Consider the following 24,457-nt stretch of genomic DNA (forward strand, 5'->3'; position numbering starts at 1 on the left):
GAAGTACACTCGTGTCGAGAGGAGATTCTGAGTGCTCTCTCGAGAGATGGCTGTGGCTAGAACGAGACACGCCGAGCGAGACATCGGAGGAAAGCTAGGAAGCGCGCGCGAGAATAAGGGCGAGAGAGGAGAGAAACGAAAGGCGGGAGAGAGGAGTTTGAAGGAGTACCGGCGCGTCTTCGTCAGCGGTACGTGAGGCCCCCGAGAGCGCGAACCAAGATCTTGCAGTCGCGTGACGTGCCAACGAGGAAGACAGGCGAGAAGGAAGAGGGGCGGGGGGGGGGCGAGAAGAGGAAACGAGAGAGTGAGGACGAGGACTAAGACCCGAGAGGATTCTCGAGGTCAAGATCGAGAGTTTCAGAAGCTTCTCTCGGGTTTAAGCACGGTCGTTTGCATCATCGGCTCGTTCATTCCAGACCGCACTTAAAATAGCACGAAAAGGTTCTGCTTAATTTCAGCGACTTTGGAGCGGTTTCGCCGTATATACTCTCCAAGTGTACTCTCTCTTCCTCTTCTTGAAACGTTCTCACGAGCGGTTTTCATCCATTACACCGACGGGCTCTCGACGGACTAATCGTGTTTACGTTCATCGTCGCTGCGTATATCGCTGAATCATTGATGAGATTACGAGTCACGACGAAGCGCGGCAAAACAACAACGTATCGTCTCATGAGGATCGGTTACCGGCCTATTCTCGCAGAAACGAAGATAAGCGATTGAACAGCAGGTAGCCGAGTTACGCGAGACCCAAGGCGAAGCTGAATGCGCAACCGTTCCGCGAACGAGACGGTTAAACGGATCGTTTGGCACGCGAAATATCCACGAGCGAGTTGCTGAGTGCGCGAGACAGTCGAGGCATTGCAGCATTGGGACCGACAGACTTCCACGAATAGAATAGAATCTTTTCTATCAGCGCGCTGACCTTACACACGCTCGTCAAGAGAGACGCGAGTTTACACGTGTCGAGTGACTGATGAAAGAAAAAGATTCGTCCGAAGATCACGAGAAGACGCTTTCTCCCATTGTAGCGCAAAATTTGAGAGATATAAAAATGTTCAATATTTTACTTTTTGACGTTGAATTCATTTCTTCGAAGACTTTATTTTATTAAACACATATTGTCAATTTTAAACATCTTGAATTCAATGTTCGAAAAAAATTTAAGACTCGAAGAATTAAACAGCCCGAAAAGATAAAAAAAAAAAGAAGGTTCGTATGACTTACCTCCGTTAGGTTTGAGATCGTCGGGTTGACCGCGGTGAAGTTCCGGTTTTGTCAGCATTGATAACGGATGCGCGGCTGTGCCTCCGGGGGTGGCAGCCGCTCCCGGGGGAAGGCCTAAACCGAGAAGCGCCGCGGATGCCGAGGTGGGGACCGGTATACCCGCGCCCGGGCCCAACCCAGGAAGTCCGGGTATACCCGGATGCGGTCCCATCGCCGCACCCGGTGGCAGTTGTTGGGCATGCATCTGTTGTAGAAGTCTCGGCAGATCGGGCCTCTGTTGCTGCAGGCAACGACAAAAATTCCGCGTGTCAATAACAACGTTTGCGCAACTTGACGATTGTTATCTCGCGATCGGGATATAGTATCATCGGGTGCTATCGGTTGCTCGTCGATACGCGCTCCGCGAAGCATCGGTACGGGAAAGATTTGGGTACGTGTTTGCGTACACACGTAGATACGCGGGGATCGGCACGAATAATATATCGCACGGATCTCGATAAGTTCCGTAGATTAGATTAAATAAGTGGCGAGGCAATTAACAGGCTCGAGAGCGCGTAACGGTGCCTCTCAAGTATTTCCGCTGTAATTACCAGATAAAAGCGAGCGGGTATTATTCCGCGAAAGACGTGAAAAAACGCGATGTACGGGAATCGAGGCGATCATCGCTAAGAGCGCGGCAGATTGGAATTGAACGGGACAGGTGGGATGGGGGAAAACTTTAATAGCGTGTCGATATTATCGTGGTGGCCGCTACGGCTATACCGAGAGTGAGAAAGAGAGAGAGAGAGAAAAAGAGAGAGAGAGAGGCAGCCAAGCCCAATAGAAGTTCGGAAATGATTTTTACGGGCTATCGGTTTAGCACGGTGGTGTGGTGTGTACGGTGCCGCAGCTTCGTTAGGAGAGTCTGTTTGCCGAACGTGAACTCACGTTTCCAGCGCGGACAAATGCATAAGCAAATAAAATCGCGTTCGCGAGCAAGCGCGCGTGGATTTAAAAGCACGGCACGGTGCGGCCTCTCCTCTCACTCTTTCTCTCTCCCTCTCATCCGTCATAATTGATCAAACAATTTCGTTTCTGCGAGAGGAGACAGGGAAACAGTGAGGGGGCAAACAAAAAGCAACGCAACGATAATTCGCTGGAAAAATCGCTCCGCTTAATTCCAGTCACGATCGCGTGTTCTCCCCCGGCTCTCTCTTTCTCTCTCTTTCTCCCTTCTTCTCGCTACTGCCAGCCACCGCCAGCCGCTGCCGACGCGAAAATACACTTCGTTACAGTCAACGGAGGCAACTTTCCATTAGCAAAGCATACAAATTGCCGAGTAAACTCCGGCAAGTTTGAGTAACCTCCGCGTTCGACCTCGCCCGGGTAAATCAAAGGCTGCGAAACAAGTGGAAAGACTTACGCGTTCTACCATCGAGCGAACGAGCGAACGAGCGAACGAGCGCCGGCGAAAAGTTTCGCGGAAATCTTAAGCGTATCTCACCCGTAGTTTCCTCGTTAGTTGGACCAAGCCGCCAGACAAATTGTGGATCTGTTCAACGCCGTTTTAACGGTTCGCGGATCATGGTGCGGAGGCGAGACTGGCGGAGAGTAGGTAATCACGTGAAAGAAAGACAGAGAGAGAGAGAGGAGGAAGGATAGTGCGCAGCCGGCGAGTACGAGAGGAGAGTATAGTACACCCACACCCGCCTGTAACCATGTACACTCGTTAAGGCAGGCTGAGGCGAATATATATTCCGGGGAGTAGTTTGCCGAGATAATTAAATGGCTTAACGATATAATAACCTCGCGTCGAGCGTCGACTGTCTGAACAGAGCCACCCACAAAACATACAAACAGAGGAACGTGTACAAGCGTGCCGGTGCTGCGCGCCATGCCGCGTCTGTGGAGGGATGGAGATTGGAAGAGAAAGAGAAAGTGAGACAGGAATAGAGAAAGAGTGGAGAGAAGGAGAGAGAAAGAGAGAGAGAGAGACAGAAATGAAGAAAGATGAAAGACGGAAAACGGCTCTCCACGAAGCCGTATTTCTGCGAAACGTCGCCGATGATTTCGAGGAAGTCGGAAGCCCCAAGGAAACGTTCTGAGTTTCCACTCTTGATAGCGATAATAATCCTGACCCGGATCCGACTTCTATGCGGAGTGTTACTCTCTTACCAGTGCCAGGAAACCACTCTCGTCCTCGTGCCGAGATTCCTCGTAATACCGCAGCAACGGGAGAAACGACGCTTTGACGTCGGCGGCCCGAACGAATTATACGAAATGTTCAGAGGTGTGAATTTCGTTTTTCAAGTTCTTGCTAACGAGTAAGGAAATATGGGCGAGAAGATACATCGAGTGTGGTAAAAATTTCACGAAATTTAAAAAAGATCGCATAAAATATTCGGAATATTTTCTGTCCTTCAAACTTGATGTAATTAAAGACGATACTTCTTTTTTATGACCGTCATGAGGGTCGGAGAAGACTTCTCCGATTTAAAGCGTCTTAACTTTCTTCTTTATTTCCGGATACGAAGTTACTGCGTCTTAATCTTCGTGCGAACCATCTCGCGGCACCTGCATCGGTTGCCAAGTACTCGTCCTCAGCAGTTTTCACCGTCGCCGTTGCCGCTTGCTGACTCGACCAGACGCGAAGTTACGGCCGAGAGATCTAAAGGGGATCGTCTTAACCTTCTTATATTGCGTATCGTTGACACACTCTAAGCGTCTTTTGGCCGAAGTAAGCAGTCGCCACAAGGGAAATTGCGATCGATGCAAATGCGAGCGTATCTACCGCGAAGACGCGTAAGCCAATATCATTCGCCAATATCATTTTGAAGCTTTACAACTGCGATATCCTGTTCGCTGTCTGTATATTCGTAGCGAGTTTACAACAACGGTCTCGAGTAACTATTATACAACAGAGAGATAGAAGGAGAGAGAGAGAGGGGGGGGAGAAAGAGGAGCTTCTTCCGAGAAAAGCTAATCTACCGCGATATCTATATCGCGATGCGAAATAATCCGCGAAACGATTACGTTTCCTGGGCTTATCTATCCACGGCGAAATCGACCAGCGAATCCGTCGTGGCTTATTCGATTCGATCTATCCAGCATAGCTGGTGGGATTTAAGAGAAGAGAGTAAACTAAGACGGGTGGCATTCCGGAATCCTGCTAAGGATTTGCCGCACGTACCCCCGACAACATCGCAGATCCGTGGAAGTTTCTCCGTGGGCTGTGTGGGAAGGAAGGCTCGGAGACGGAGGGGTTGCTGGAATGCTGATTAGTCGGCGCGCTCGTGAACCGTAACACTATAACCTACCCCCGACGGCTTGGGTAACCGGGCGGGAAGACTCGGGATAAGATTCAGTGAGCGAGAGAGCGAGAACGAGAGAGAGAGAGAGAGAGAGAGAGAGAGAGAGAGAGAGAGAGAGAGAGAGAGAGAGCCGGCTATATAGGTGGTGAGAGCGGATGCGGCGAGGAATAAGGGTGCGAGGGTTCGAGGAGGCGGACGACGACGGGGTCGGAACGGAGCAACGGAGGAAGAGAACGAAACGGGGGGTTGGAGAAGCCGGTGGCTTAATAGGGAGGAAATTGAGTGCTCGAGCAATATTGAGGAGGATTCGGGATTCGCCAGGATCGTATCCGTCCCGTCCGCTTTTGGATTCCTCGGACGTGCATCGGCTTCCAGCGTAGCGTGCCCGCAGGGGTTCTCCATCCCACCGCGAATGCTTTTCACGCTGGGACGCACGTGAATAGGTTCGCTATGTATTCGATCGAGTCGCGAACGCGATTCGACGACGATAGGTACTCGCGACGCGGCGTCGCCGACGGAAGATCCATCTTTGTAACAAGCTATAACATTGGCGTGCACTCACCCCGATAATAGTGTTCAGCTCGGTCATGGTCACTTGTTTGGCTCTGTCGAGCGCCGACGCGACTTGCTGCTGATGCTCTTGCGACAGAAACGGCAGGATCTGTACGACGATGGCGTTCAATCTCTTTGCTATTTCCGTCTGAAAAGAAAAAATATAATAATAATTTATATAAAAAATTATCTTTTTCAAATTACTAATTTATCATATATGTTCGCGAGTACAGTAGGAACGCAACACGCACGGAGCAAAGAATGAGATTATTTGTATAAAGATTGCGAAGGCTTTTATAATTGAAACATTAATTTTTCAAATGAATATTGGGTGTTGGAATTAATTTTTTGGTTTCTTTGCATAAAAATTAATGTTTATTGAAAAAAAAAACGTTGATAAGTCAACCTCTAATATATCCGCCAATTCTTGTAGCGTTTGGCATGGATCTTCATCCAACAATGTTTCCAATCTCTCATTTTCGAACTTTTTTGGCTGTCCAGGGCGCTCTTTGTCTTCCAAGTCAAAATCACCAATTTTAAATCGTCGATACCAATATTCAACCGCTTGAACCGTCGGAGTATAATCACCATAAGCTTCCAGCAACAAACGATGACAGTCAACAGCTTTTTTCTTTAGGTGAAAGCAAAAAAGCATGGCTTCCCGCAAATTGCGTTTCGATGGCTCGAAACTCGACATTTTTGACGCACCAAAAAAACGTGTTACTCACACTTCAACGAAATGGCTTCTACTGATTCTTAAAGCTTAATAACAAGACTTTTATATAAGGTTGGCAACAGTATGCACCGGCGTGGAATATTCTAGTTACGCCATCTCTTAGAAAAACCAAAAAATTAATTCCAACACCCAATACGTAAAGCGAAACAAGCACGAGCAATTAGAAACGATGAATGACCACGCAAGGTTCCGATTTTTTTGAATCTAATGTTTTCTCTAAATTATTCGAAAATCTCAGTAACCTCGAAATTATCAATCGTGACGTTTACATCAATCAAACAATCAGCAGTTTGTCGCTGAGACAAAGGGATCTTACTCAAATATTCTCAAACTTCTATAGAAGTTTGTGGACTTTACGAACGAGAATTATTGATAAACAACATGATTGAATTTAATTTTTTGTTTCGCGTGTTCATAAAATTTGTTGTCACCCTTTAAACCGTTAACCCTCTAATGGCGAGGTGGTTTTTCAGAAAATATATAAATAGTCTACCAAAATTTTTTTGTTAAAAAAGTAAGTAATAACATAAAACTTGTTCATTTGTTTATTTAAGTGAAAAAAATACAATACAGTTTATTATCTGACTTATTTAAATAATTGCAGTAAAACAAAAAACTGTAAAATAGACGTGGGTCACCATCCAACATTACCATTAGAAGGTTAAGACGGTTAAGACGAAGGGAAGTCACAAGAGGGTTGTTAGATGCGCGAAATAAACAATGGGAATTGCTGTGATTATTACAAATTACTGTGCAGAAATTGTTCAATTTCGAACAATATCAGTTTACGGAATTTTTTCATTTATTATCCTATTGTATATCATTCTCCTTTACTCAATTAAAAAGCTATTACAAGAAAATGTAAGAAAAAAGGAGGAACAGTAAAAAAGAATATTTCGTTAAGCACTCAATACTTCCCCCTCGACAAGCTACGTATTACGGCGGGAGGGTGTTCGATCTGACACCATGCCGCCGTAGTCTGCGCCCGAGGCCCTCGGGCGGCTTGTTCCGGATCGTTAAGAAAGGTAAGGGCTAGCTTAACGCGCCCTCGCGAAGGAAACGAGTGAAGATGCAGGTGCGGCATAACCGACCGAGGGTGTTTACGACGCCCTCCGGCTGGAAGAGACTGCCGGGAATTAAATTAAATCCAGGCAAGATTGCTACAGTGGCGCAAGCATTCGTGCCGTTATTTCGCCCTCTCTGGCCCGACTTACTCCGGCATACTTGACATTGGAGATATATTTCTTTATGTCACTTTGAGGCATCGGATCTTTTTCGGTATAGTAGGTACGTCACTTTTCTTAAATTAAATTTTTAATATACAACTTATCTCGACATGTGTCATAATTTCCTTGACTTCTTCCTCATATTTTCTTTCCTAATCTACTAATTTTTCTAGACGAGAGGGTACTAAACCATTATTAGATAATCGTATATAATAAATCTACGCGCCAGGCCGGATAACTCGGCATAATTATTCACACGGCAACATCGCATAGCGCGAAACTACATTTAATTATCGCGGAATCAACAGGCAGCGCACGGAACGGAGCGCGGACCATTTTCAATGCTTTCGTCGAGAAAATGAAATCACTTAATTACCTCGACAAAGCGGCGGCTCCGACGCTCGTTTCCCCGCCGACGCGTAGAATTCGCACGCTCGAGAGACGCGGAAGCGGAAGCCGCCGATTCGTCGTGAAACAGGAAACAAACCGCTGGTTTCTACGTGCCTTTCGTTCCCTCTCTTTGCCGCTCATCCTCGGGTAACTCATAAACGCCCCGAAAATATAAGCCCGGCGAGCTCGCGGTTGATATAAACGTGAGCTTCCGTCAACGCGTTTTCACCGCTGCTTAAACGAGTCTCGGATACTAATTGAAATATCGCCAGGCCACTGAAATTCTTGGCAAGTTTCCCCCGAGCGCATCTCGGCGTCTCGGCGAATGAGCAGAAAAGGAAGGGAAGGAAAGAGAGAAAGAGAGAGAGAGAAAGAGAGAGAGCGCGCGAGCGATTGTGTACGTGTGAACGTATGTGTACGTGGAACGAAGATGAAAGAGAGAACGCAAAGAGGAGGACCTGTTTTAATTACTCGTCGCCCTCCGAGTGCTAGTTATTAAGCCGCTAATTATAATGTACGCGAAAATGAGTCGAGCTATATCCGCGAGACATCGTGTATGAGAGCAAGGAGGTTTACAGGCAGTGTGTAAAAGGCGCGCGATATGCGGCATATAGAACGTGCAATTTTATGGAACACCGGAATTTTAAAAGTACATTTTGTGCGCGTACACATACGTATACATTCAAAAGAGAGTATGAATAAAGAATTTTATGAAAATAATATTCAGTAGTACATGTAGATTCACTTGTAGATTGTTGATTAGATTTTCTATTATAATATTATTTTGTTAATTTATATATATATAATTTTTCTGATAAAACTGTTTCACACTAACTATTCTCTCCCCGCCCTTACTTAAAGAAATAACAGGTGGCGTTAAACGTGTTTAATAATTGACATTTAAGCATGACACGGCTATTATCATGATGAAACTCGAACGTACTTGTATTGTTCGCTAGGATAACACGGGGAGTGTGTTTCGTAACGTGCGGTAAAGTCCCATCTACTTGGCGTACTGTACGGCAGTTTGCGACGGTACTAGAACCAGAAGATTTCAAGCGAGTGGTAGAACGGGGGAGGACATTGTGGGCGAGAAATGGTAGCAGCTCCAGGGAGGAAGAGACGACGACGGGGGTGGAGTCGTCGCAAACGTAATTGCGTTGCCAAGAAGTTTTCCCCGGGTGAGAGGTAACCAAGAAAATAATGAATGGCTCGGATGCTCCGCTACTACTCTCTCACTCCAGGAGAGAAAGAGAGGATGAGTGAGCGAGAGAGAGAGAAATAGCAGAAGTAGAGAAACGAGAAACCGAGTTTTGGCCACGGTGTTCTCGTTGGCCTGGATTTCACACGGGGGAGAGATGAAAATCTCGCCCTGAGAATGAATTTTTCTCTCCCGTGCCAAATTGGACCAACGAAGATTGCTCTACTCCGAGCGGAGTCTTTCACAGCGCGAATGGCTTTTTCCTTAAAATAGCACTTGCAGCGGGCGTTGTTATCCGCTATCGAAATATCGAGGGCGACGTGAGATTTCAACGATTACTGCGATTACGCGCGAATAACCATGTACAAGTCTGTGCAATTCTCAAAATCTTCAATACTCCTTTCCGTTTCTTTTTCATATCCGCGTTCTCTATGACATTACGTGGCGTCGCAACGTGCGCTGAAACGGAAGACGCAGATGCTCCGGCTCAGTAATATCGCGAAAACCGCAAGAAGCTCTCGCAAAGTGCCATCCTTCTCTCCTGCTCTCTCTTTCTATATATATATATATATATATATATATATATATACACATGCAATACCGCCGTTGTGTCGCACGCTCGCACACACACCCGGACACGCGGTTACGAATACATGTGTATCTCAAAAGGAATCAGGCGTCTCTTCGAGACGCTCTCCCATACATATAAACAACACTATAGCGTACGTCTAAAAGCAGGCAGCAACATTCACGGCATGAAAATGCAAAGCGCCCGAGTGCCGTCGATAAAATTCCTCGCCTGTAAAACGGTGACGTGAACTGAATACTCTTTCACCACCCCGGCCCGGCCCGGCCCGATACTGCCGATAATCCGATACTCGAAGCTGCCTCGAGAGGAGATAGGCCTCCGTGAATCCGACTGCATTCTATACTATGCGCTGAATATCGAAGCACGATCTCTTATCTCTTATCGCACGCACGGGACACGTCTTTGTCTCGCGATGAACTTTATCCTCCGTGCTACGCTGGAAAATGTTTAATCGAAGAGTCAGCATCCAGTATTATAAAAGAGAAAGAGAGAGAGAGGGATATAGAGTTTGTGGCAACAAAGCCATGCTCGCCGCCAACCTCTACCGACTAACCGGAAGCCGTTACTTGCGCTAACGAGTAAACCAACGGCTGCTCGTCGGACTTTGGTGGTATTATGCTGCGCGAGCAAATAAACTGGCGTGTTCGGCTAACTCCCTGGTTTCTGGTAAGCCCCTGCACACCGGCGGCGGTTCTCGTTCGCTCGGCCTGTAAAGCCCGGCTAACGTCCGCGTGATTGCAATACCCCGCGGCTTGCGGAGAATACCGGATGTGGCCGTGTGTACGCGCGCGCATCTGTGTACACACGCTGGACCACCGTGTGTGCGCGAGCGCGGGTGGGTGGATTAGTAGGTAGAAGAGGGAAAAGCGGGACATGGATAAAGCGTCCGTTAAGGTATACGAAGAGCCGAAAACTCATTGTGTCCGCTGTTGTTTTCGAATCGTTGCACTGTCCAGTTACCCTGAAAGTTAGATTAAATCAATTTTCCGTCTCGCGTCGCGTCGCGTCGCGTCCAATCGAGTCGCGTCAGCTAGTTTTCATCGCGTCACGAAACCAGACAACGCGTATCCAACAGCACCGGGGTCTCCTTCCGTCGTGCGACGACGTGAAAAGAATCGATAATGCGCCCTGTCTTTTGTTCCGTCTATCGCGCGCGTCCGTATTGTCGACGACGGTGCATGAAGCTAACTGACAAATAGGTCAAACGCTGTAACAGCGGAGGTTTGATACAGTGCAAAACGAGAACTGCTTCTTCATTTATCCGTTAATATCGCTATATCGATCGCGATATTCGCGCGAGGGCGTTCGTCGGAAATATCGGCGCTCCGAATCGCGAAGTCGATTAGAATGCGCGCGGATTGCAAGGTGAAAATGAAAAAGGGAGGAAAAAAACGCTCGCAACGCTCGTTCCAGCGACGATTACCCCGTGTGTCACGCATGACAAACACGCGCGCGCGCGAGCGAACGCGTCGCGGAACGGCCGCGGAGTAGCAACGCCTGAAATTGCTTGTATAAATATTGGAGCTCGCCATTTTCATTCGGTTAATTTTCCGCGGTGGACGCACCCGAGAGACCGCGATGAAATTTTATACGCTTTGCACGTCTCTCGACGTCGTTGCACACGCCGCTCTGCAACGCGATGCGGCACGCATGATCTCGTTCGCGAATTTAAAAAAAAATAGTGAGAGAGAGAGAGAGAGAGAAAATCACGGCGTCGCGCAAAATGGCCAACTCGCCAACTCGAATAACTCGAATCGCCGTTAAACGGGTTATCGGAACGAACGGGTTACGAATGACGATGATACGTTGGCTGTACAGTGTGTTGGCGGTTGTTGCACCGCGAGTTGAAGGGCACAATTGCCTGTCGCGATGATGCGGTTCCCGGCTTCGATCGTGCTTCAACGTATTGTAACAACAACTGTCCGCGCGGTGATAAATCTAGTACAATTTTAACGGAATTCAATTTTTCTCACAATAAGAGTTTTTGATTTAATACAACTAGATTTATTTAATTTTGGTCAGAGATCGTAAAATACGATTCCACTTTGCGGATCGAATTGTCGTGCACGAAATTCGAGGACGGAGACGGTCCTGCGAACATAGCTCGGGCCAATCTCTGAAAACAGAGGGCAATCGTCGAGACGGCGAAGGACCGAGAGGGAGAACATTGTGCGCGAACGTTCGAGGGTAAACAGGCTACAATCAATTCGGGGTTCGTCGTGGTCGCGCAACGAGGGTGGCGAGGGGTGACTTGGAGTAGCCGCAATTCGGAGAACATCCACAGCTCGTATGTACGAGGCGTACGTGAAACGTGAACACGAAGCATGCTACAGAATGTGTACGTATGTGTGTATGCGTGTGTGTGACCCGAGAGAGAGAGAGAGAGAGAGAAGTCGTTGTTGTCACTAGCAGTCGGTATTGCCGTCACCAGCTACATCGTTGCGCTAGAAATGCCGGGATACCAGAGAAATGGAGAGAGAGAGAGAGAGAGGGGGGAGCAGGAAGAGAGAGAGGAAGAGGATGAGAACGGAAAGGACCTCGAGTTCTGGTTAGAGATCTCCGGGCCGACGAGAGATGGAACGAAGAAAGGGACGAAGGGGGTTGGAGAGAAGGATAAGTGGTACTCGAGTCGCAGCAGAAGCAGCAGCAGCAGCAACTCGGCAGGCGGAGACCCGACACAGACGGCCCGACCCCGAAAGATCGAGATGTTTGGATGTTTGAACGTCGGAGTGCTGTCTCAGCACTCGAGCTTCCATCCATCCTTCCCGTTTCCCTCCTCACTTGCTCCCTGCTGCTCTTCGAGAGTGTCGTGATCTCGCGCGATACCACGGATCTACCGGGTGGCCGGAGTCGTTTTCAGACACGTTCTAGAGACGTGGAAGAGGATGCGCAGGGATCCTCGATCCTCCAACGATTCACGGAATAACGAAGTAACCGCGCGAGAGTGGTTTACCCACCCACTTATACCACCAACGCCACTCTCCCCTACCCCTGCGTAGCGTAAAAACGAATATTTACAGAGAATGCGGAAACTTATGGTGGGTTCGTGCGAGCGGTCCGGGAAAAGCCTGTCTCTATACTTCTCGCGTATCTAATTATCCGACTTCTTAGCTTCCACCCTCTTTTGCCGCGATGCTCGCAGTAGCGACGACCGAGCGGCTTGGCAGAGCGATCGATCAACGAGTGTCAGTGGGTTACGGTCGACAAATTAGCGGCACTCAGGATATTAAACGTGCAGAACACCCATCTCTCGGAGCGAACGCGCACGCGCACACGAACGCGTGGCTACGATAATGTCGGTAGACAGCTAATAACAGCAGCGAACCTTGACTTGACTGTGAAAAGGAATGTACGAGCTGTTAAAAGGATGCTGAGAGCCGTTACTCTCGGATGACTGCGGCAAGAGTTGTCTCGAAAGAACGTTTCGAGAAGCATGTTATCGAGCGATGAGATTTCTTTAAACGGAAATCTTCGATTGCTGATTATTATATTGTTATCGCGATCATGGGGTAAGAGAATCATTTCGCAGCAGGCGATGTAACATACTATTTAATATTTAAGCCTTTTCAGATTAACTTTTCGCACGAGTGTCATCGCATATTCGTCTCGGCGTTTGTTTATCGGACCTTGTCCTGTAAAAAAAACCGCAAGAAAGAGAAAGAAAAAGAGAGAGAGAGAGGCGAGAACGAGGTGCAGTTGATAATCCCGACCGCAGCAACGTATTCGTGTGGCTCTGTGCACGTATATATACGGTGGTCACTCTCTGGTCGAAGCGATGTGGGGCCGGCAGAGACCACTAAGCCCACCTGATATGTCCTATCCTCTCTGCTCTATCGCCAGTGTACTACTCTCTCTCTCTCCCTACATCTCCCTCTCACCACCCTCCGCCACCGCTGACCCTTTCCTTTGCACCCTGCCGAGGGGCAGTCCGCTTTCGAACCGCAAGCCGCAACGGGCTACTGCCTTGATTAAACGCGCCATAGACCGCCATTATCGCTGATTGCGCTAAACATTAACGGACTAGCCGCCGAGGCCGACCGACCTCCTACTCTCCACCCTTTCGAGTACGAGTCTCGCTATGTGTACAGTACCCTCTCTAACAGCTCGCTATTATTGATACGAGGCGAATTTCGGGCTGTATCTTCGTTCATTTAACCAGCCGATTCATGTCTTTGACTTTACGATTGCGGCTTCATTGGCAGTCGATTCCCGACTCCTGCGATTAACGCATTATCCTCGAACAAATACAGAATGCAGGCGCAAGTCGAAATTAAATCTTTGTCAAAATTTTATTTACAATCGGATCGTACGTGCAATCCTCCATCGCATACACACGACGCTCGTCTCGAAACATAAACGCGACTGCGGTAATCAACGCAGAGTCGGGAACGGAACTGAATGACATCCGTCGCGGCGTAAAGCGAGCAGGATCTCGCCCTACGTCCTACCCTGCGGACGCCGTTAAGACGCCTCGTTAAAAGTCCCTCCTTGCCTCGCGCGCGCTTCTCCTCTTCATTCCACCAGCCAGTGTCTTGGCACTTCTCTACCGTGACACGCTTGGGCGCCTCGGGCCTCGGATGCATTCGCCACGGCGTCGTCAACAACGACAACGACGACGACGACGACGACGACGACGACGACGACGACAACGACAACGACGACGTCGGCGGCAATCCGCATTGCCGACTTGACTTTACGACCGCCCCCGGCACACCCACCGAAACACCAAGAAAATTATCGTCGCCGGGCGACCCTCGTAATTCTCCAGCACGGCGAATGCCGGGGAAAACAAGACCTTCCGTCCCACCTTCACCGCCCACCCGACCGTCCGACCGTGGGGTTAGCTCGCGCAGGAAGTACAATTAACTTAACGCTAATTGCGAGATGAAGACCGAGCGGAGCTCGGAAGGAGGAACTTGCCTCCGGCAATTCGCAGACTCAATTACTCAGTCATATGATACGACGATTAACCGCGCCAGTTTCCTTTATGCCTTCCTCTGCCCCCGCGGCGAGACTGACTCTTTCCGCGGTACGAGGTACGAGAGATACCGAAATCGCGTGGTTTAACGCGGGTCGCGCCGTAAACACCACGGGGGTGAATGAATAAACTACGCGGAGATAAAGCACATTGTGTATCTAAGCAGATGAATCCTGTGTACTAAGCAGGCGAATCTGAAATTCAAACCTTAAAGTCGGTGAAATTTGTCGAATATATATGTATATCTTCATCAGTAGAAATAATTTCGTCTACTGAGGTTGGAATACTACGCAGGATAATTGCCACGGCATGAAAATAATCACGGACTTTATGATGCTCATCATTCTTTTTTCTTCGACATCCTAATTCGTTGAGAACGAGGCGCGAAAGCAAGAGAGAGAAACGTGATACTTTACACACACACATATAAATATATACATATATATATATCTCTCTCTCTCTCTCTCTCTCTCTCTCTCTCTCTCTCTCTGTGTGTGTGTGTGTGTGTGTGTGTGTGTGTGTGTGTAGAGTGTAATAAAGCAGGCAAAGGGAGCGATCTCTTAACGACACCCCTAAGTACAAGAGGGCTCGAGGGTGTCCGTTCCACCCTCTCGTTGATAGCTGGCATAATGCTAACGCCCTAGCGTCGATAAAAGTGCCGGGGGCTCGGCTGCATAAAGCCGATGGAGGAGAGTTCGGGAGCTGCCGCTTCAGCTATAGTATACGAACACGTAAACATACCCGCAAGGCAGTGTAACGTCGCCAATCTATATACCCCCGGGCGCAAATTAGATTCGCACACTGATACGCTCCTTTTGTACGAGCTAATGTCGGCCAGCGGAACTTCTTATCTCGCGTGCATTCACGTACCTCCCGGGACACGATATCAAGAACGTCCACGTAAATACCGAACGTGTTTAATTGCCAAACATGTTTAATTATCAAACATGTTTGATTACCAAACATGTTTAACTTCGTTACAGCTTACTTCGGTGGCAAACGAGGATTTCAGAGATGTACCGTCTTTCGATATGCGCAATCACAGCGCGCGACAATATAAGAGAAACGTAGGCTATCGCGCACAGCCAGCGTCCATCGGCGAGGCCTAAATAAAGATAGCGGCTCGAGGATAAGGCTCTTAAAAGCTCGAGACGATGATAATGGAGGCGAACTGCCGCGTCTCTTTCTCATCCGACCACCCATCGCGCTGCACCTGCACACGGCGTGATATACACGCGTCGGGGGCAAACTTTACGACTCGCGGTTTAAATACGGCGCTTACAACGGCGAGGGCATGGAAAACATGCCGCGGAAGACGCGAAGAGGCGCGAGAAGAAGAGAAAGGGCGGCGAGAAGAGCGGGGACCAGTCGTAAAAGATGTACGAGTGATAAAAGCGATCCCAACCGACATCAGGGCTAGTAGTAAGTAGTTACGCCCCCCTACCTTTGCAGAGAGGAAAGAGAGAACGGCCGCGAGAGTGTCTACGTGGATCTTAAATCCCGCGAGAGATCTCGATAGCATCTCTTTTCTCTCTCTCTCCTTTCCTCAAAGGCCGAACCTCTTGAACCCCTTTCCTCCCTCCCGAGTTAACGGCTCGACTGTTTCCCGCAGCGCCGCGGGTTTTACTGCGAGAAATTTAAGTGCCCATTTGGAGACGCGAGAATTAAGCGTATTCCTCGTGTTTCGCTCGAGCTCCGAGAACCTTGAATCCGTCGTAAGCACGAAACGGGAGAAAGAGAGAAAGGAGGAGTGATAAAAATTCATGACCGCCCGCGGTCGCGTATCGTGTACTCGCGCTTGTACTATGATAGCTTCAGATATTACCGGCGCGAGTACGTGCGCGAATTTCTGCGCGAGTCGTTCGTATCGCGTAGACAAGCTGGTTAACGCCGATTATGGTCGAGCGTATTGCAAGAGAAGAAGAGAATCACAGTCGAGATCTAAAGTCTCATCGTATACGCGAAGTAAATTTTGTTTCCGATAAGATACGGGTCCAGACTGGACCACTCTGGACCGACTCAAACCAGTCCGAGTAAGTTACTCAGCTTCCCCCGGTTCGCGGGAGAGAAAGGACGTGATTCGATTCGCGCGACATTCTCGTGTGCCGGCGAAGCCCATTTGCCGCGGATAAAACCATCCACGGATTGCGACGTCTCGGAGCAACATCCTTCTTATCCGTGGGGCGAAAAAGGTGCACGTATTGTGCGCGCGGAGGGAAAAGAGAAAAAGGATCCGAGCCGCGGTGCCGGTTGAAAGAACTTATCGTGTTGAGAGATCGCGAGCATGGAGAGGACGTGTATCGGGTATAACCCCCGTCGATATCGCGGATTCCTACGCTGAAAGCACACCCCCGGCCGGCGTATACCTGTACGTGTGCGCACGTACACACGCACGCCCGTACTCCCCGCGAATGCGCGCTCTCGCGACACCGAGAAAAGGAGGACGTAGACGCGCGAGAGTGCGAGCGAGAGTAGACATTTCTGTGTATATTTTATTGTGCACATATTGCGAACCGTTCTCCGCCAAGCCGCACGGCACACACGAACGCGTGTCAAACTCACACCGACGCGACGTACACGCCTCTCGCTGGAGGCCCTCGGAGGGGTTTGGCGGCGAGGTCGGAAGGGATCGCGACTCGTGGTTGGGCGAGGTCGAGGGAGAAAAAGCGAGGAGCGCAGCGTGTGGAGAGGTCGGCGGCGGTGGCGTGGAGAGCTCGATTTTTCCGATAGCAAATTTTGCTCTTCGCTTTTTCCCGCCCCCTCCCCCCCGAACCAACGCCGAGCCACCGCCAACGCGTCCCCACCGTCAACCACCGCCGCCCGACCGCCACCCATCCACCCCCGACGGCGGTGGCGGTGGCGGCGGCGGCGGCGGTGGCTGCTCCCGGGTTTCCCCCTTCCGGCGTGCACCCTGTTCCATCCCCTTTCCCCCCCGCCTGACACCAACGTCCCATTCGTTCCTCCGCTCGTTGCGACGGCCCGGACTCGCCCTCTTTTTTCTCCCTTCTACCCACGACCACCCCCGCCGCGCGCGTGTTCTCCCTTTACCTCCCTTGTCCCCCCCCCGCCCTCCCGCCTCGCCCGCTTCCCTCTCAATCACCATCTGCTCCTCCGCCTCCACCTGGCGCGGCCCGACCGATCAAACCAGTGGCACTGCAGACACAATAAAAACGGGAAAAAAAGCGGCGGCCGCGCACACATTTCGCGCAGTCACTCACTCTCTCTCTCTCTCTCTCCCTCTCTCTCTCACGAGCAAGGGATGACGAACTACCGGACGCTTTTGAGAAGTTATTCATGAAGCGCCCAACGAGATTCCTCGAGCGTCGCGTATTTTTTTTCCCCAGACGCGACGCTCAACGCCCTCGATAAAAAAAATATATGGTGGCGTACAATTTTACGAACGTTAAACGTTTCGTTTGTTCGACAAATCTCGAAATCGCTCGACAATTCCCTCGACTGTCGTCGTTATCTCGATAACGAGTGAAAAGCGTATATATACGCGTCTCGGATCTCGGATACGCCGGGCGAAATCGCGATCGGTCGATCTTTTGTTTTTCCGAGTGAAAGGTGGAGCGAGCGCCAAACAAGGGACCGAACGAGCCGAGCGGGTATTGACCATCCGATATCGATATTTCGCGACGCTTTATCGCGGACGTGCTCGTTAAACCGATAAATGAATAATGAGCGTACTGTATATGGGATGGATATGGAGAGACAACCGGGGGAGACAAGCGCCCGGGAGGGGGGAGGGAGGATGGAGGGAACGCTCGCGCGAGGGGGAGCGAACCAGCGAATCGAACAAAACAACGAAATCGAATCACTCGTGGTGGCCGCCCATACTTTTCATGCGTGAATTTTCCGACTGCCCCGACACGTACGTGCAGCTGCGGAATCGCCGGTAATAGCGTTAGTAAAATCGAGAGTAATGCCTGAAAGCGTTTACAATACGCATCGCTTCCTGCAAATAAAAACGTGGGGAACGCGCGCGACCGCGTGGTCATTGGCCGACGATGTACGACGAAACGGGTCAAAATCAAACTATACCCATCGTGACGTAACATTCTCGATTCCCTACCGGCGCCCCGGCGCCAAGAGGAAGCGATGAGAAAAATGATATTCGCAGGAAAGAGACATCGATACGTCTAAGCGCTTTCGCAAGCGCACTTGACGTCGATCCAAAAATCGACGATTACTATATTCATATCTATAACATCCGATATATATATTAAATGAGCCGCAGTAGCAATTACCTGATTAATTCACGTATTATACGGCCGATCGAAGAACTGTTCGATCAACGTGGGCGTTTATATATAGCCGCGCGCGATATATCCATAAACTATCCGGCAAGCGTGATTCCGGTTGACAATAATTATCGTACAGGTGTAACAGGAAAACGTAACAGCTCGGTTGCGGTCAGAGACGGCTGACGATGATGACAGTAATTGTCGAGAATTAGCGACGTTAATAACCTCGAGGGAGAAGGGAGTGGGAGGAGGAGAGAACGGACGCGTTCGGTGCGTGGACACTTGCCGAACCGGTCGTCGTCGCCGTTAATGTAACACACCCGATAATTCTCGAGCGCCCGCGATATTTTGCTCTTTCGCATCGCCGCGCCGGATCCGTTATTCATTCTCGTCCCCGCGCTTTTTCTCGTTTTATTTCCATCGCGCGCTCTCGCGCGAACGCGACAACGCCCGGCCTCGTCATAAACGCGCGGGCTGGCTATTAATCGCGGGTACCGCGTGGCAGGAGCGAGCGTGTCGACGAGGCGAGGCGGCGGCGGCGGCGGCGGCACGGCATTTCGATTTTATAAATATGAGATACCGGATACGCATGGATCCTGTACACCGCGCGCGTGTACGAGCGTGTAAATCGCACGCGCGCGCGCGCGCGATAATGCCCGGCCCGATAATAATAAATCCCCGCCGTCCGGCTACCAGAAGCGATAAATCGTAACCGAATTAAAAGTGACAGCAGATAATAATCGTCATTCCGATCCAGAAAAGTACGCGGGACCGTCACGTCGTATTTCAGGGCGCCGCCTCGAGTGCTTATCTCGAGGATATCGGGGACATAAAACGGCGGATACGACACGATCGTATTGCGATTTCCTATCGGAATTTATATTCCATCGCTCCGATACCACATTTCACACGGTACGTATCTCGCGGCTTGTTCCTCCACGTAGCGCACGAATGTCCTCGTGGAGAGGGAGTCTTGAAAGAGTTATGCTCTTCATTCAACCTTAATACGTAACTTTTCTACGAGACTTACAAGCGGAAATCCACGTTTCGATCATACGGAAAAATCGCCCCGTTCCCGTTCGGTCTCCCAGAATAGAATCCTTCTTCTTTTCCATTTGCGCACTCTTTTACATCCCGATATTTTCTCTTTTCCTTACTTAACAATATTTTTCCAGATACTACTTTTACGCAATTTTTAAACAAATAACATGAGATATACAAATTTACCGAATTAATGATTTAAACAAATACTTAATTATTCACGTAATTGCCGTTTCTCGAGTCACGTCACATCTAAAATACTTGCAAAAGTGTCAACATCATTACTCGGTTGAATACCCGCTCAGGAAAAGAGATAAGCGAGCTACTACCTGACTTGCGTCGCTACTGGCTTCGTGCAGACCTGCCGTAAGGCCGACGCCGAGGTCTTATTCATGATTTGAGGGACGCATCCTGCCGGAAAAAGAAGAGGAGTCGGAAAGAATAGGCGGGACACAAAGCGGACGGATGGAGGCGGGCTGAAGGAAATAACGGGCTCAGCTGCTAAATATTCAATAAACGTGAGCATTACTCGTCGCTGCACGCCCACGCCCAAGATAGATTATGGAGAAGCATCGATGAGGGGGCGAGAATATCGAAGTAGGCGAAGAAAGAGGGATCGTCATTTATTCTACAGAATTCGTGATCGAGATTCTTGTTCAGTAGCGTGTACAGAATGCCTCCTCTAGGACACTCGAGAGCTACCGTCGTCGATATTGCTGGCTTGTCGATAATTCGACGAATTCACTTGTAGTACGTCGAGTTCAAAACGAGATATTTCTCAGACCTTTCGCGAACGGCGAACGCGAAAATCCATTCCGCGGATAATAACGACAGAAATATGCGATTCCCCGAACGGGATTTCTATATAAGATCGCGTCAAGCCTGCCCGGGGGCGTTTCACTTCGATCAGACGCGTCCTATAATTAAGAGATGGGGTCTCGTTACCGATCGATTAACGCGTCTCTCCTTTTCTCTCGCGACCCACGTCGACCCTAAATTATTCCGCCGGGCACCACCTTTCTCTCGTCGTAAAAAGAGAGAAGCCAGGGACTGCTTCGAAAGAAAATGAAACCAACGCTTCGCGGTAGTTGCCATCAATGGGATGCACGTGCGAGAAAATAAAAAATTCAAATGGTCCGTTCGCCACGATGAATATGGATGCGATGCAAAAGGAGCTTGATTACGAAATCTTTGTAATGGAGATTCTCGAAATGGATCTCTGTTCAAAAATAATATACGCAGACGTTTGATGATGCTGTACGAGAAAAAAAGAATATATGAGTATTATTTGATTTGTACGCGCAACGCGGAAAGAAGTAAAAAGCTTCATTTGCCCCGAGTGCTTTCTGAAAGCACGGTAATCTCGGTAGTTCTTAATGAAAGTCTGGAAGTCAAGTTAGGTTGCTTTTTTCATTGCGTAAGGTTTTGCGCAAGAGGTAACGCGGGCACCCCCGACCGCGCTGCTATTTGCATGTTATTACCTTGTTTACATATTTATTCAATAGCTAAGATCCCGGAGGGTCGCAAACACCCCGTAATCGGGGCTTTCTCCTCGTGTTCGACCCTTTAATTTTGGATTAAAGCCCAAAGCTGCGCGCAACGTGCCAACTGAGCGATTAATAAATCACCGCCGACTGACGTCGCGTATCGATCACGACGATATCGTTCTTTAACCGCATTTTCAAGATACTTTTAAATAATGTAGGCAGAACTGAAATCTCTCTTACCTGTTTGTGCATCTCCACGTTAAGCCCGTACGACATCTCGTAATACTGCAAAAGTAAATGAAATAGAGAGATTAGAACGTAATCACATAAATTACGATGTTAGTACGGAATTAGTGTAAGCGTAGTGTTGCGTAGCTACATCGTTATATGCGTTTCGTTAACGAAGCCACGTCGACGTTAAGCGTAAGGTGATGCGTGCGTGAACTAGCAGCGTAACGCCGACTTTCTCATGCAAAAGCTGAACTTTGCCGGAAGGTTGCTCACACGAAATCCAATTTTCGTATTTACGTTACGGCTTTGTCATTTTATCCTACCCCGAAGACGTTACCGCGTAAAATTTCCGTTTACTCTCTCCCTCTCTCTCTCTCTCTCGGATAGCTAAGAAAATTCGATTAAATTTGCGCCCACGAATGCAATGCCGCATATACCTGTCGTGTTCACGAAGTACATGTAAAAGTAAACATCGATTTTATCTTTCATTGCGACGACATACAGAAAAATTCGTCGTAGTATATTCGGCGTGTTATTTTTATAAATAACGATCCGAGCGGAAATAATTGAAATTGGCGTATAAATATCGCATCTCGAATAAAACGCAAAGCCACTCCGTGGGATTAATCGAATTATCGAGTTTCGCAACCCAAGATGCTGCTTGAATCCGTAATGACGGCTGTGCGGAAAGAGCGCCTCGCGGAGGATCCTTAAGGGCCTGCTTCGCGATTGCAGGGTTGAGATTATATCGATCAAATGAGATTACGAGATTACGAAAAGCGGACCAAATGGAGCCGTAATGCGAGACCGCAGTCAGTCGGTAAGAGGGATAAGCGCGTCGAGAAAATGAGAAAAACGAAGACGATGAGAAAGGAGCGCGGGCCCTTTCTCTCTCTCGTCTCCTTCTCCCCGAGAGGGAGAAAAGGCTTGTACGTGTGCTCCGTCGAGTGCACGTGTGCGTATGCGTGTCGACCAAAGACCGGTTTCTCGTAACATCGTTTCTACATCGTGTGTACAAGACTCAGGCCGGGGCTGGCTTTAACTAATTCGCTTACCGAACAGCGGTTCTCATTTCGCACGCATGAGATTTCTGATCGTAAAAGATTCGCAACGAAATAGCGCTTACGTATTTAACGTAAACGTTGCCGCGGTAGTGGTTTTCGAGCGTTTCCGTTCCTCGCGAGCGCGTATCCTGTACCGACGCAATACCAACAGCGTGGCGCGTAACTACGGTCGCGCAAAGGAGGAAAAGAGAGAAAATCCGGCAGTTCGCGATTTTAACGAGCGTCTTGAATATAGTCGCCGCATTATTCCCGGCGGAATCAACGACCGTTGTGAAACGGGCTTTATTGCCCGGTGGTCGTAAAGAGCGTACTAAACCGCGTTTTAATATATCGGTGCGGCTACGACAGTCGGTTTAGAGTTTTTCTCGCGTATATATACAAGGGAAACGCGCGTAATGCGATAGACGTCGAGACGCGGGCGCGAGAAAACAGTCTCGCGCGCTTTCGAACGCAATGTTCTCAACGTTACAATTTTTACGACACCGGTAATATTTATTTCGCAATGCGGTAGAATTATTATCGTTAATACTTCAAACGCGGGCAAATTCGTCTGGATGAATATTTTACGAACCTGCTCCGGACAGGCCGCGATTAATTAAACCCGTTTGTTTTAATAATTCGATATTCATTCGGCGCGGTTTATCTTTGAAATTACGATTATTTTGTAAATTGCGAACGCTACAATGTATATATATAGAAAATATAAATATAGAAATTTGGCCCGGCTCACGCTCTGCTTTTAAATATAAATTAATCCGCCCATATTTTTATTACATTCGCGCTCGCGAGCATTATCAATAAATCGCGAAATGTATATTTCAATCGGTTCTGTTCTTGCGAAAATAATAATTTCGCTGAGAGCTCGCAGCTTATGTTAGCGTATAGTGAAATTTAATTATGTTTAAATCAACTTATTAAAACGTCGAGAACAAAATAAAAGAAAAGCGATTAAAAATTTATCAATAATATATATGTATTCCATTTTTTATCATCGAGTTTTTCTATACCATCAGAAAACTAATTATGAATCTTTTTTTTTAATTTAGTGTCTAAATTTCAAAAATATAGCTTGGCGAAATATTTCTTTCTTTCTCCTGCATTTTGATTCACGGATAGAAAGAAAAAGATAGTTAAGAAGCTACGCGGAGATCAGTCTCGCCGCCGCAGACCGTCCCAACGAAGCAATTGGTTTTTAATTAATAGACTCCATTGAGAGAGGGAAACCCCCGGAGACGGGAGATCAGGATCTTAATTATCACGAAACTGGAAACGCCACTCTCGCGGTCGAGATATCTAATACGAGTGAAGGAACACTGTGAATAGCGGCAATCGGTTACGATAATGGAGTGAAGCTCCGTAAACTCGATGCAGCGTGATTACGAATATCTCATAGTATCGACATTTTATACGCGTTGCATCTTTTTTTTATGTAAAAAATTGAGAGGAAAGTATTTTAGTGCTTTCCGACGACAGATCTTTTTCTTGAGGTCGAGAATAAATCGAGCCTTTATCTATGTTCGTATAAAATTCTCTCTCATTCGAAAAACAGTCGAGAGAAGATTTAGGTTGAATTATTAGCTGAAAACTTACTCCGTGGATAGTCGTCTCTAATCGTGACCGATTGAATCGCGAAAACGACTCCGGGATGGCGCAATCTCTTTTCAATTCACGAGCAGCCAAACGATATCGATCACGATCGGTATCTACCCCACGAACGTGCCTGGCTCGTTCCCCTCTCGCTTAGAGAAAGAAAGACACTCATCGTCTCCCGATGAAAATCGTTCCTGAATATAACTCTTTAGGCGATGATAATGTATCTGATCGTGTGCGACTTGCAAATTTCGTCCTCGATGCAACCTCGTTACTCCGCGGTCGAATCGGCTTAATCAAGAACATGCCACAGCCTACGTGTACGGCTGCAATAGTTTGTGTTTACGCTCGTGTATTCGTACTACGGAATGATTCAGCAAATCGGCGGCCCCGACGCATACACGAATTAATTCTCTGGTGAGCGTGTTCTTACTTCTAACATTATTTTCGTATTTAATAGAAACGTTTTAGACGCTCACTCAACCGATGAGAGTATCGCGCGCAGTTATATAGCGTGCGATTCGCGAGCGGAAACACGAAGCGGAGGATGTACTCACGTCAAATGTATCGGGTGGCATTGCGAGCGCGATGAACGAAGTGCTTCGCGACCG

The 24,457-nt window shown here is 48.4% G+C and overlaps 1 protein-coding gene across 5 annotated transcripts in view; it reads right to left on the bottom strand.

The window, feature by feature from the left end:
- The window catches only part of LOC139773999 (protein groucho), a 68,927-nt gene that overhangs the window by 20,616 nt on the left and 23,854 nt on the right, over window positions 1-24,457 (bottom strand). For 4 of the 5 annotated variants that reach the window (XM_071708907.1, XM_071708906.1, XM_071708909.1 and 1 more), the window contains exons 4-6: window positions 21,202-21,246; window positions 5,077-5,214; window positions 1,225-1,504 (exon numbers count right to left, since the gene is read on the bottom strand). In XM_071708907.1, coding sequence (XP_071565008.1) covers window positions 1,225-1,504; window positions 5,077-5,214; window positions 21,202-21,246 — 463 coding nt within the window. The remainder of the gene's footprint in view (window positions 1-1,224; window positions 1,505-5,076; window positions 5,215-21,201; window positions 21,247-24,457) is intronic. The other variant, XM_071708910.1, reaches the window with a different exon arrangement.

This window comes from Temnothorax nylanderi, unplaced genomic scaffold, assembly GCF_030848795.1.
Source record: "Temnothorax nylanderi isolate EJ_2023f unplaced genomic scaffold, tnyl_v1.0 TNYL_tig0072_pilon, whole genome shotgun sequence".
In the NCBI taxonomy this organism is placed as follows: Eukaryota; Metazoa; Arthropoda; class Insecta; order Hymenoptera; family Formicidae; genus Temnothorax; species Temnothorax nylanderi.